At 36.6% G+C, this 14,713-nt stretch overlaps 1 protein-coding gene across 1 annotated transcript; it reads right to left on the reverse strand.

Annotated features, from left to right (window-relative positions):
• Positions 1-4,265: 4,265 nt before the first annotated feature.
• Positions 4,266-14,151, reverse strand: LOC122089714 (ribokinase-like; the record flags this gene model as incomplete). Its single annotated transcript, XM_042659412.1, has 11 exons — positions 4,266-4,425; positions 4,504-4,556; positions 5,379-5,517; positions 5,618-5,721; positions 6,530-6,656; positions 6,891-7,001; positions 7,695-7,845; positions 10,255-10,307; positions 13,570-13,644; positions 13,845-13,922; positions 14,041-14,151. Coding segments are annotated over 11 exons (1,086 nt in total), but the record flags the coding sequence as incomplete, so codon positions are not given.
• Positions 14,152-14,713: the final 562 nt, after the last annotated feature.

The following is a 14,713-nucleotide window of genomic DNA, read 5'->3' on the forward strand; positions in this document are numbered from 1 at the left end:
AAACATTCGCTTTCATATAACACGTGTATCTTTTCTTTATCTCTTAAGTTTAGATAACACAATAGCAGAAAAAGTAGCAAAAGGAAGCAGCATGAGTATCGTTCAATTTGATGGGTTAATTCAGTATATTGCAACTAGTGGCATTTTTTAGACAGAAACTGGTATCGTTTAACTTTTCATCCTCCCACTTTCTAGATTCTAAACATTGCCAAACAACTCAAACCTATTGGGGTGAATGGATAAAATAATATCATCAAGCAATTAAATATAACAGTCAAATCACAATCAATATTTTATTGTACAGAAGAAATGAAAGAGAAAAATAGAAACAAAATCATAACACTAGGAAAAGAGAAGTCAATAAAATAGCAGATAGATATTACAAGAAAAAAAATACATAGATGGAAACTAAAGGCCAATCCGGTCATCATCTTTGAACAATAAAAATTACCCTAAACATAGAAAACAAAACCAGCTAAAGGGAAAAAAATCTAGATAATATGTGTGTGCCCTTACAAAATAAAATTAAAATAAAAAGTAAAAACCCACATGAGTTTCATATAAAAGTATACGACAATCAACTCCTAGTTCATAACTATCAACAATAAAGAAGAAATAATGGCAGGAATTTAAGGCTTTCCCTGATTCAGAAGGCCCCAAAAACCTTGCCAGAGAAACAAACCCAAGAAAATGGTACTTGAAGATCATTACTAGGAAAGCCAAGACAATGGAACATAGGAACAGTTTCCCATAAATCGAGCAATGCCAAGCCATAAAAAGAACTTGCAGAAGCCTAGCTGTCCTTCTCTACTCACAGTAGCAGAACTTAGTTCACAAACATCATTAGGAAGGTTATCTGAGATCTTAAGATTTCTTCTTCATCAGCTATTATGGAAGTGATTTTGGATGTGATGAAATGAAGGTGTGGGAAAAGATAATATCTTCTCATCACCTTATGGCATGGGCCAACCAGACAAGTGGTGGTGAATCACCCCCTTTCCTCTTTTCTTCTCTTGCCTCCCTTTCTTTTTGAACCAATATAAGCAAGCTTCCCAATTGATGTGCTATGATATGGGATTATGGGGAGTAGTGAATTCCTCTGTATCACATGTGTCTCCTCTTTTTTTCATTACAGAGTCAGAATATAATGAATGTATGCAAGCTAGAGGACTATACATGAACTATGTCCCCTTATTATTCTAGTCTGATAATTATGCATCTTTTGTGTTAAGAAAATGGAGTTCTAATTACTTGTTGAATGTGAGTTATAGGAAGTACCTAGAGACCCTGAAGTTCCTAGGACATTGGAAGTTGAAGTTAAAGTTCAGGCTCCTAGGACAGAGGAAGTTGATCGTCTTGAGGTAGGAATTTCCATTAACAAAATATTTCTCATTGTCAGTAACTTATTGACTTCTGCAGTATCCAGCGAAATCTTTGCCTTCTTGCAAATTAGCAAAGGAAAAGCTAAACCAACACTGAAGTGCATCTACATTGCTTGCAATGTATCCTTAGCCACATCAATTGTTGTTGTGGTTATAGGTGTGGCACTCATTTTGGTCCTTTGGAGGTCTGGTTTGAAGTCTTTGATACTCAAATTAGCTACTAGTGCCTCATTGGTTCTTTTCATGTCAGATTCATTCTTGGCAATAATAGCTTTTAATATTGGAAGTTGATGGATGCCTAAGATCACACGAACACTGGAGTTCTGAAACAGTATATATAGGATCAAATTAATGGATCTAAGACTGTCATATGGATGATTGAATAAATGCATTTGGAAAAACCAAATGATTTCAGTTTATGTATTGATAAATTGTACCTTTTCTTTTTTTATGTAACTTGTGTGTGTATTTGAAAATTGGCGAATTTCATTTGACTAAAAGGTTCCACCACACTTTGATCAAATTTTGCATTCAGTCACAACCATGCATCTCTACCCGGGCTTTGGTGATGAAATTTAGATTGATATGACCATGGTTAATTTTAATTTTCAACGATTACAGAGATTTCGGAGAAGTGAATCAAAAACCCCAATGGGTAGCCAAGTTGACAAGAGACCTTTACCTCAGGAAGCATGTGGTTCTAAGTTCAACTCCTCTGACTTCCTTGGGGCCACTCACACATGGGTGTTTAGTGTTCTTCATTGCTTTTAGTAAAAGTTGAATAGTTCTCATTCAACCCCGATATGATCCGATCCATGCAGTTGTGGGGTTCATGTAGACCCCCAGGCCAAAGGTCTGAATACTCGTCTTTAAAAAAAAAAAAAAGAGAAATGAATCAAAAAAGCATTTAATTATTTTTTCATGTCCATCCACAAATTAGGATTATATATTGTCACTGCAGTACAGGGCTTCACTAATCCCACTCAATGATAACTCACTTTCTGCAATTAATCTCCATAGTGGTAGTGCATTATTCACTATTGAAGCAACTAAAGCTTTGAAACACGTACATCTCAATGGATGGGATTTGTGTTCAAATTAACCTAAGTCTCCAATAGAATGGATAAGGAAGGAATGGTGTTGGGTGATGGCGTGAATTTAGAACATGATATCGATTTCTTGAGGATGGTAACCATATTGAACATTTTCTGTCTGCTCATGAAGTGATGAGAGAGAGAGAGAGAGAGAGAGGATATTTTACAAAAGGGATAAAAGCGGCGATGGTGCCTATTGCGGTGGGATGTGGATCAAGGTTTGAGAACTTGGTATGGAGAACGAGATCCATCAAGGCAGATATTGATGATAGAATTACTCTTGCTTTCAAAAAAAAAAAAATTCGTTGTTTGGACTATTTTACCCTTTGTCTGTATTGATTTACCAATATGTTATTAATCAAGAATCAAGAATCAAGATCGGTCAAGGTCAATTCTGATCCGATTCCTCAAATCATGATGTGGATTCCCTATTTGGCTCATTTGTTTGTCGGATAAAAAGGGGCAGAAAACTTTTGAGAGTGGATTCACATGTTGTGGGTTGGGTCAACAAGAAAAGAAAAGGAAATGAGATAATAGAATATATATAAATTTTAGTGGAATTCAATGAATAAGAGGAAATGGAGGTGCGGTGAAATTCTATAAAAATAGAGAGGAAATAGGAGAAAGAAATATTGACATAAAACAACTTTTCTATGAAGTCCTTCTAATTTTGGTAAGACTTTGGAAGTGAATGGGTGGGAAAAGTTAAGTGCCACATCAGGAGATAATAATTATTGCATTAAATGATCTTGTTTGGTAAGTTTCTTAACCCATTTATCCAAACACTCATATTTCTAGTAATTTGTGAGAAACAAGTATTAATTTCCCCCTCCTCTTTTTATCTTTTCCAATTTTCTCCGTTAAGCAAATAGTTATTTTAACATGTATTTTGTGGGAAATAACTACAAATTTGAAATCATCTCCCAATCTCATGCGTGTAATCGCTTACAATACTATTTACCTAAGTATTGGTTTTAATAATCACAATAATACTCTATTAATAGTTTTTGGCTTTGACATTGCAACTAATCCTGCAAAGGTATTTAAAGCTTATTTAGTTTTAAATTTCAATTTTATGTGTGCTGTATATGCCATATTTAAACTTCTACAGAAACCTTATTATACATATTAAATCAGTATTGTATTGTTGTATGTATTTTAGTTGTATCGAATTATTAAAAAGTATTATTATTTCTAGTTCGTTTAATCATCGTACATATCTGTTTTCGAATTAACTATATTTTTGGGGGGGGGGTGATGCTGGTGATGACCAAGAGGTTAAAACCCCAAAGAGCAAGGTTCAGGTCAGATCAGTCATTTTAATTGGTATTTTGGACCATTTTATCATTATACCTTATGAGTGGATTGATAAGGATTGGATCAGTATCGAAAATCGAACATGACCAATAATAAACTAATCTAGACGATCTTGACCAATCCGATCCAATTTTTAAAACCATGCAAGGGAGGACGATGAGGACCAAGAGACTAAAACCATCCAACAGTTCCATCCAAATGTGGTTCCACCACACTTCATCAAATGGACTTAAGCATCCTTCTCTTAACAGCTAATTTTTAAGTATGAGTTACACTTGAGTCCCAACAAGTTATATCAAAGCCAGGATATGACAACTCCGAATAATTTTACGCATTCAAATTAGATTCCATCGAGCAAATTAAACTTCATCATTCTGAAGTTTAGTAGGTAAACACCAAATATACAATGCTTAATGACATACTATCACAACAAATACAGAAACCACTCCCGAAAAGGCATCTTTGGGGGGGGGGCTCAGGCAGCTTAGCTCATCTAACAACTACCCCTTTAATTGATTTCCAACACAAATAGTTGATATGTTAGTGCTCTAGCATAAAAAAGGAGCTAGACATGGATCTGTTCGCCATGGAAGACCACTTCGAGCCCCTAAAGCTCTGCATCGAGCAGCTGCCTGCAGAAAATGCCACAAGCACAAGTCAGATAACTTCGTCTTTGCACAAAATATTTGCACTAGATGGAATATCCTTACCACTTGAGCAGCAAAGGGCAGCATTTTCTCTGGTGGTATTTCCGCACAAATAGCTAACAATCAATACAGAACAAGAATAAGCAAATCCCTATCTATCATCGTTTTATACCAAGAAAATGCCAAAGATTGTAATACTGATGATTGTTAAACTAAATGAATATTCTGAAGATAGTACAACTTCATGTTAGGACAAACATCAAGGAAAAGTGATGAAATAAATAGATTCACATAAGACATAGAGATTTAACAAGATTCACATATCGGTATGATGTGTTGAGGTGAAGAAAAAGATGATTTATTATGTTAGAAGAAAAATTACAATGGAGATCTCTTAAGAACACTCAAACTAGCGGCAAGAAGCTCCCACCTAGAAACCCAAAAACGAAAACCCGAAATCTCACAAATGACTTGCTTAAGAAGACAATAATACATTTATATACTCCTCCAGGTTGGGTTGATCCATCGGGTCGTACCGTACCACCATACCAGATCACTTATGGACTCTGGGCTTGGCCTATCGGGTCAACCCCTTTGTTACCATTACAAACCTAAGAAAAAATCCTATTTAAGTTACCACTAAATTTTGATGAAGTGGTTCAATCTTTAAAATGGGGTCAAAAATTCAAAACAAACATAACAATTCAAAAAATAAAATATATACAGCCACGTACACCAATTTAACAAATATGTCTAAAAGGCTTAGAACCCCTTCAACAGTTCCAAAAAAAAGGTGACCAAGGGTACCTCTGAAAAGATGGAGCAAGAGTGATACATACATGCGCATGCAGGCACATATATACATCAACATACAAACAAACATACACACATCAAGGCAATGAAAAGTACATAAAAATTGCACGGTTCATTTCACTTACCATAAAGAATTGCTCCAATGAATGCATCTCCAGCACCAGTGGTGTCAATAAGCTCTGAAGCTGGTATCTTCTCAGTTGTTCCTACAAGTAACCTCCCATTCATCTTCCCAATCCCATCTGCTCTCAACCTTATTACTGACTGTGGGATTCAAGAAAAATTGCAACTTGGCTAAATTTGAAAACAAATTTAAACAAAAGGAGATAAAGAACTGAGTCAAACTTTAATTTCTGCTGTATACCTTGGATGAAATGCATGTTGGGATAGTGTTTTTGTAATCAATTTTCTGTTTCAATAATTCAACCACCCCATCCACCTCAATCTCTTCCAGCTCAGGAACTTCTGCTAAAGATAATAATCAACTGGTAATTAAGTAGAACTTTAAAATACTAAAAAAAATCAACCTTGATTTCCACTCTCTTAACACCAAACTTAGGGGATCAGCTTCATCACTGATGGTCAAAGATGAGGCAATGGCACAGGAATAGACCCCTTTTTTTGCTAACCCCGGGTATCTAGGCCAGGCCTTCGACCTGACTAGTCTCGCCAACCCATATTGACCCCACAACCGCATCCACTGAAAACAGTGAAAAACACTAAACACCCCTATGTGAGTGTTCCTACAAAGATAAGAGGCACAGTATATGATCTTAGCGAGATCTCGCTAATCTCTCTCTTTTTCAGAAATACGAGATGAGATGTTTGGCGAGTTATAATTGTACAAAAACTCGACCAAGATATCTAGATCTCGCCACTCTCTCTGCTTTCTTGAAGAAAAACACTAAGGAGCAAGGATTTTGGTGATTTTGCTTGAGGATCTCCATTCCTACACTCATTGAAATTTAAAGAGTAGAGAATACTACCTCTTCATCCACATTTGGAGTTACTTTAATTTTCAATGTATGTGAATGTGACTCATCAGTCATCAATGTTAATTGTTAAACAATTAAGTAATTATCTATGATGTCTTTTAAATTCTTATGATTATGTTGTGTCATGTGTTGATTAGGGAATGTAGAATGTGGAATAGGGCATACTGGCCAGATCTCTCTTTTTTGAATCAGTGAGATGGGGGGCAAGAGAAAAATCTTAAACCTTGATAAGAGGTGTCGAAGTCAAAATCACACAGGAATAGGCATTGAAGCACACTCACCTTCTACACATCTATCAAGCATTATGCAGCCATCAACTCCAAGGGTAACAATCACAAATTTGACATTTGGTAATCTCAAAAGGATTGATACCAATGCACTTGGAATTGATGGGGTCTTTGTCCATGCCTGCATAACACAGAACTGATTATGAGGTGAGAAGTTCCTCAAACTTCAAGACTACATACAATAGAAAAAGGAAAAAAAAAAAATTGACTTGTGACCTATGTGAGTTTCTAAAATTAAAGACAACATTAACCAATAATAGAATGCTAGTAACCCTCCCTTTGATATTATACAAAATCTAAACTTCTATGAGAAACACGAAAATCACAGTATTATCCAATAATAGCATGAACTTGCCTGAGGAAATTTCGCTGAGCATACAACATAATCTACTAAATACAAAAGATCGTCCAATCCTTCCCTGGGTTTTTCGGCATCAATTAAAATAGGGATTTTCCTCCGAATTGCCTGCACTAGAATATTTCAAGAGATGGTGTATAAGGATTAAAGTATCAATATCAGTGGCAGTCTCAATAAGTACATTAAGAGACATATTGAGCAGCAACATGGATGTGCTAGAAAATCTTGATACACATTTTTGTTCTTCACGACGTCAGAGTGTAGTTTTGCATCAATGGGGAGGAGGGAAGGTGACGAATTGTCCAATAGGGACATTTATTGAGGAGTGAGGACAATTTCTTGATTAATACCCAGATAGAAAGTTTATTTAAGCTCAAGAAAAGCAAAAAAAAAAAAAAAAAAAAAAAAAAACTTTAACACCTATTAATTAAAACTATGTGCGAACATCTCTTAAGTTCCTTTTTTTTTTTCTCTGATAGGCTATCAAGTTCCCTTTTGCTCATATGTAGTGAATTCATTAAACAAAGCAGATAAATTTTTTGATAATGGAAGGGCAAACTTTGGATTCATTGTTAAACCATATACATTCCTTCATTCTCGATTGAAGTTTAATTAATAAGACATGGATATGCTAGAAAATATAATATATATTTCAGAATCTTGCCCAATGAGTATTAAAAAAAAAAAAAATTGTTCCAAGGATTCTTAAAGAAGACAACTTTCAGGTTTCTACATCCAAGCAACAAGAGGTTTTAATGCTATCAAATATCAGAAGAAAGTGGGATGCTTTCTTGCAATTACCTCTTGTGCAACAATTAAAGCAATCTTTTGCAATCTACCATCAAAGTATACGAATCTTGCTTCATCCAATGCAGATGATAAGCTTGTTTGAGAAAGATTATCCGGCACCATGTGAGGGTTTCCTGGAGTGAAAATACATGTACGGGTCTTCCTGAAAATAGTAAAAAAAATTAATATATTGAGGATGCACAACAATCCCAAGAGGGTAGTCGAGTTGGTTAGGGACCTTCGCCTCAAGAAGCATGTGATACTAAGTTCAACTCCTCTTACCTCGTTGAGGCCACTCACACTGGGTTTTTAGTGCTCTTCACTATTTTCGATGAAAGTTGAATGGTTTTCATTGTAACCACAATATAACTCAATCCATGCAGTTCTAGGGTCAGTATGACCCGCGAGACAGTTAGGCCAAAGACGTGAATACCCGTCACTAACCAAAAAAAAAAAAAAGGATGCACAACACAACTTGCAAAATGAACAACAGATTGAGTTCTTTTGTTGAGGATGCACTTGTACATGCTGAGTTATTGTCTGTTTTTTTACTAGTGATCATACTAACCCACTTGGGTTCCCATGATTTCTAGGTAGCTAGGTGGCTTGACCCATCAACTTGCAGGTTCTCAAGTACTTAAACCTGATCAGTTGGGCCAAATATAAATTCATAATATTGGTTCAAATCTCAAACCAACTCTGAGGCAATAGTTGTCTCAAAATTTTCTCCTTGTTTTGCCTTTATATGTTTTTTATAAGAAATTGAAAATAGTTTGTTAAAAAGAGCATAAAGATAACTATTATTCTTATCCCTGTTCTGGGCGGTCCGGGACAAAGCAAAGGAATTCTTCATTAGAAGATGATCTACATGCTCAGGAAACCATGACAACACAAAAATGGAAAATTCCCTGCCTATTTCTAAAGGTGGATTGATGAAACACATTTAGTACGTGGCTTTTGATATATGCTAAAAAGTGAAAAATACTACATTGCATTACCTAGTATGTAGGAGAGAAAGGGAGAGAAATATGAGAAAGAGAGAAAATAGAAAAGACAAAGTAGGGAAAATAGGGGTTTTGGCTAATTAAGAAGCAACCGTCCTCTTGGCTTTACTGAGGAAGCTTGACCTCTTTTCTCTCAAGAGAGAAATTGTAGGAACACCTATTTATCCAAGTTTTCTTTCTTACTTCATATTCATCAAATAAGTATATGTACAATGGTAGTTATCACAACTACCCACTTCCCACTTCTATAACCTCTCCCACAATTTTTAATAACTAATTAAACACTTCCCCTGGAAGTAAGCATAAAGTGCCCATTTAGCCAAGTAAGCATAGCTAGTTTGTCTAGGCACGTATCATTCCCTCCCCCTAGAATTGTCCTTGACACAAAGACGACCAGGATCTCATATCTTGATAGTAAAAGTTCCAGTCAATGAACCTGGAATGGACAATTCAAGTTGTGTGGATCTAGTTGTAGAGATGGGTATCTCCTTGAAGGAAGTGGTGAATGGTACCTTCCTCTTCTTCTTCTTTTTCTTTGTCTTCTTTGCTTCTTCTTTTTCTTCCTCCCTTGTTGGTTGCTCTAAGTACACATGTATCATGGTCGTGGGCAGCAATTCAATCTTTTTTAAGATTGCTTCCAATAAATCCAGATTTCTGAATTGAGTATCTAGAATTGCTCCATGTGGGATCTGCTTCTGATACCAGATGATACGTATAGGAGAGAGAGGGAGAGATAATATGACAAAGAGAGAAGATAGCTAGAAGAGATAAAGTAAGGAAAATAGAGGTTTTAGCTAATTAGGAGGCAGCCGCCCTCTTGGATTTACGGAGGAAGCCTGACCTCTTTTTTCTCAAGAGAAAAAATTTAAGAACCGATTTATCTAAGCCTCTTTTCTTACTTTATATTCATGAGAAAAATACACGTACAATTGTGGTTATTACAACTACTCAATTGTTACTTTTATAATCTCTCCCACAATTTCTAATAACTAATTAAACACTTCCCACTACTAATATCTACATTCAACTGACCATAATTTCACAATATAAATAATAAATCATACAATGCTCATTTAATTAGCAACGTAAGCATAACTAGCTTGTCTATGTGGAAAATTTCCTATGAAAATATTTGTAATTCTCTAAGAAATTATAGCATCACCTAATAAAAGACTAAGTATAGTAAAACCTAAACTATTTACCTAAAAAATCCTAGACCGTTCATAATACTATATAATAAAATGTAGAAAATATGAGGTTTTCTAAACAAAGAAAAGGTAGATTATTTCAGATAAAAATTTGCAAGGAATTTTAAAACTGTGAAATATATCAAAAGCTACAAGAAGTTTTGAGAAAAATTAGGAGTTGAAGTGTTTAATAGAAAAAGATTAAGCTATTAGGTGAAAAGGCCCAACTGGTAGATGAAGGCACCAGAGGTCCCAAAATTTTATAATGTGAGATTATTCCCAACATCGGGGTTCAAATCAATTAAAATTGGTGCTCCTAAATATCTTCTCCCTTTTAAAATTAAAATTAAGATTAAGAATACATACGAACAGATTACTCACGTTTGGCTGTCAACAATGACATAGGTGAATGGTGAATTTCCATCCTTTGAAACCTGGAAGAAAGAAAGGTATTAACAAAAGAATGATCAAGAAGATTGACAAAAATTGAATAGGAAATTATAACTGTCACTAGATGCAGAAACAAATGAGACAGATATTAGATTAAAAGAAAAAGAAGTATGTGAGACCCATATACAATTCAATCTAATAAAAGATAACTTCAAAACTATTGGATGTATATGCTTTCCAAAGTGACAGTTGAGACAACTCACAAATACTGATTTTTATTCTGTTTGGTCTGATATTTTCCCACCAGTTTATAGTATTTGACTTCAAATTCAGCCATGATGAGCACTAAAAGATCCATAAAAAATTCCAATTGCATAAGTTCCCTAGTTCAATGACTGGATCTTATTTATGAACCTTGATTCTTAAAAGGTTTACTATTAGGTCAAAAATCACAGAAAAATGAAGAAAAGTAAAATAGATTCATGTAAGATACAGAGATTTAACTAGGTTCACACACTGGTGTAATGTGCTACGTCCTTAGGCGAAGAAGAAGATGATTCATTATGTTATTACAGTGGAGATCTCTCAAGAACACCCTATTGGGCAATTGGATTAAATGTTGTAATTGTTGGCAACTAGAAGGTGATGTGGTGTGGCTAAATTCATGAGAGTGGTTCAATAGTTGGTGGATCAATTAAGTGAATCTATGATTCAATTTGAACCATCTTGGTTCAATTGTTACTATAAGTGAAGAGAGGCCGTTCAATTGAATTGGATATATAACATTGAATATGTCAATTGATTGCTGCCCAACTTGTCATCACATGGATTATAATGGGAAGCAAAGCTGATTGGTAAATGATACAATGGAGCAGAAAAACAATGGGATTCTATAGGTAATTTACATGTGCTGTCCATATAAGAAACTAAAGACTGGTGTTGCTGCCCAGCTGGAGCCGAAGAGGTTGATTTATGGTTACATGTGATAATGGAAAGAAACAGAATTCTTCAACAAAGGGCTTTCAAGTCCATTTGTAAAAACAAAGTACGTTTGATTTTGAATTTGAGTTCTTACCATACTGGGACTCTCCCTTGTCCCTGCCGGAATCCACCACTCCAGCCACCGTAGAAGGCATCTTCTCCACCCAAGTCACCCCCACAACACCATTAGTGGCATCTTTGTCTTTGGCGTAGCATCGACAGCCCTCTGCAACCATGAATGGTATGGCCAATGCGTTTACAGAAGCCACACTTGCCCATCTCATCCTCATAGAGGATTCTTTGTTTGAACCAGAATAAGTCCCCCTTCCAGGGTACTGCCTCTCTACCTGGATTTCCTCCAGACGATGCTCCGAAATCTCCATCTCTACAAGGATTCGAGCATAGTTACCAATGGAAGTGTTTCTGGTTCATTTGTCTATGTCCAATGACCTTCCCACTGCTTTTGCCATGGACAAGAGGATTTGCTCGTGCCAGTATTCGAAGGGAAGCTCTGGAAATCTGATCCAGACTAACTTGGTGACTGTCGAGTTGTCGACGTTAAATTCCGGCTTCCAGCATTGAAACCGAATGGATTGACCCCCAATCCTAATAGGGCTCCTCTTCCAGATGGTTGTCATATCTCTTTTTGCCTCAAACTGAAAAAGGGTGTAACTGAAGCCCATAGGCTTAATAAAAACCCTCTCCTTAAGCTTCCATGATTCCACTGCTTCCTTCCTAACCGCATCCAATGAAATAAATCTGAAATTAATCTTAGCCACGAGTGCAAAACGATAATGCAGCAATCGCTCTTCATAAACATCTTGAGGTGTCACGATCTTGGTAAGATTACCAGTGTGAATGGGGTAGGGTAGAAGGAGTTTAAGAAGCACAAATTCTACGTGATCTCTTTTTCTTGTGTGAATCGATACTATCCAATACATGAGAGAAAGAGTTTCTATCAAAGTCTATCTAAAATCTAAAAATGTGGGAGTTTCCTAAACATGTTACAACTATGGTGATGTGGCAGTTTAACAAAGCAAGAGGGAAAGAAGTACGGAAAGGTGTCGTGCTTCTACTATGCGTAGGGAAAAGTAGAGTATGAGTAGAATTTCATAATAAGAGGACTCCTTCACGCATGAGCAGTCCAATCGGTTAAGTAGATTTCTGTTTTCAGCAATAAAAACAGGTTCGATCAGCAGAATATTGTGTCTCTCAATATCTAGCAAAAACCGAGAGAGAAAGAGAGATATAGAGAAAAGGGGAAGTTCAATTCTAGTTTTGCAACTCTGACATTGTGCTATCATGCGTTATTCTCTAATGTTACAATAGAGATCATGAAAGGGGAGACATTACTATTGGGTGTTGCTATCATGTTGATTTAGTGTTCAATTGAATAAGAAGCATTCGAGGTTCCGTTTAAGCGTTAACTAAGCAATCAAAAATGGGATTTACACAGGCTAAGGTAACCTGTATCTGAGATCCCTATTTTCGTGTTCTAGAGTGAATATTATTTAGAAACTCTAGATCAATGATGTATTGGGTTGGGATTTTATTTTATTGATTTAAAATTGTGAACCTAGCAAGTTGGGACTTGTCTAGGGTGTGGGGTTGTTGCCCTTGTCTGAGTTGCATCTCAGATTGAAGCAGTGATAGGTGTTCCTGGACCATTGTAGCGGTTGACAAAGTAGAGTATGAGGGAAATACGAAACCCTATATAGGTATTCCTCCGGGGATGTAAGCACGTTGGCCGAACCACATATATCTGGTGTTCTTGTCTCGTATTTACTTTTCTACATATATTTGAAGTGCGTGTTGTGTAGAGTGGTAGGACATTGTCTGGTAGACCCAATCACATTGTGGTGTGAGGTGGACGTGTCGTTATTGCGTGATTGGTAATTACGGGATTGCCCCGGCCAATCGAGAACTTGGAAATTGGAAGTTTTTGTTGGGTTGCAGATAAGAAAATTTTTGGAACCACTAATTCACCCCCACTCTCAGTGTCAACCTGGAAACATCACACCCAAATCACAGCAAGAAACTCTCGTCCAGAAACCCTAACATAAAAATCCCCAAATCTCACTTGCTTACACAATAAGACATTATAACATGTATATACTCCTTCAAGTTAGGTCAACCCATTGGGTCATGGTTGGTTAGATCATACGCTACCATCACAGATCTTAGAGAAAAAAATCTCATTCGAATCATCATCAAAATATGTCGAACTGGACAATCTTCGAAACAGATCAAGAATTCAAGCAAACATAAAATTTGCCAAAATGATAAAACATGAGAAACAAATTAACTGAACTACAAGAAGCTTACCACAATATAAGAAGTATCTACACCATCAGCTTTTAACTCCTCCAGTATAGCTCTCCCTCGAGCATCATCAGCAACCTAGTAAAAAAACCCAAAACTACAATATTATCCTCGGCAACACAAACAAGAGAATCTGGAGAAAGATTATCTTCACCAAATCACATTTCCTAATAATAACAAAACATACCCAAGTTTGATTCCAACCAGAACAGTAAAATGAGCATCCTAATTGAGAAAAGACATTTATTAAAAAAATAAATAAATAAATAAATCCAGACCTTAGAAATGAACCTTGGATTGAGACCCAAACGAGCAGCACAAGTCAATGTATTCGCAGCATTGCCACCCCCTTGAACCTACCCCAAAAATTGAAAACATCATCAAGTGAGAGAGAGAGAGAGAGAGAGAGGATATATGAAGAAACCCCAGTGGTAAGAACTCAGTAAGAGCATTTTATAAGTGGGAGTAGTGTACCTTGGAGGTGGTGGAGCGAATCTTGTCATCTGGTTTAGGAAAAGCAGCCACCACTGCCAAGAAATCCATGCAGACACCGCCGCAACCCAACTGAAAACCAAAAGTAGAGAGTTAGAGAAAATAAGCTTACAGGCCGGGAAGGAAGAAGGAAGGGAATTAACATACAACGATGCGCTTCTCAGGGAGTGGAGGAAGCGAAGGGAAGGTGAAGCTGAAGCTGCTTCTGGTGATAGCAGCTGGTACGAGGGAGATGACGACGACATGTTCCACCACTTCTTCCTGTAGTACTGCAACTCCTCGTGTTGTCAACTGAGAGCAAGAAGAAGAAGGAGGAGGAGGAGGAGGAAGAAGCGTCAAGCTGTGAAACGCGTGGTGGTGTCACTAGGAATCTTAGGCGTCAACGGTAGTGTCGGGCATCACATTATAATATATTATCATCTTCTTTTGGGCTTCTCACTGTTGGAGTACGAGTTGTGAGTTAGAAAATTGGAGTTGGTTAGGGTGGCGGCTGGTTAGCTTATGGGTGGAAGACGAATCAATCTCTCTCTCTCCTTCCTGCAACCACAAATAAATGGCTTTTTTTATTAAAAAAGAAATTTGTAAAATCTTTGTTTTTTACTTCTTTGGTCTCTCAGATGTAAACCACTCGTACAAACAAAAAGCATGATATGGT

This window comes from Macadamia integrifolia, chromosome 9, assembly GCF_013358625.1.
Source record: "Macadamia integrifolia cultivar HAES 741 chromosome 9, SCU_Mint_v3, whole genome shotgun sequence".
NCBI classification, from domain to species: domain Eukaryota; kingdom Viridiplantae; phylum Streptophyta; class Magnoliopsida; order Proteales; family Proteaceae; genus Macadamia; species Macadamia integrifolia.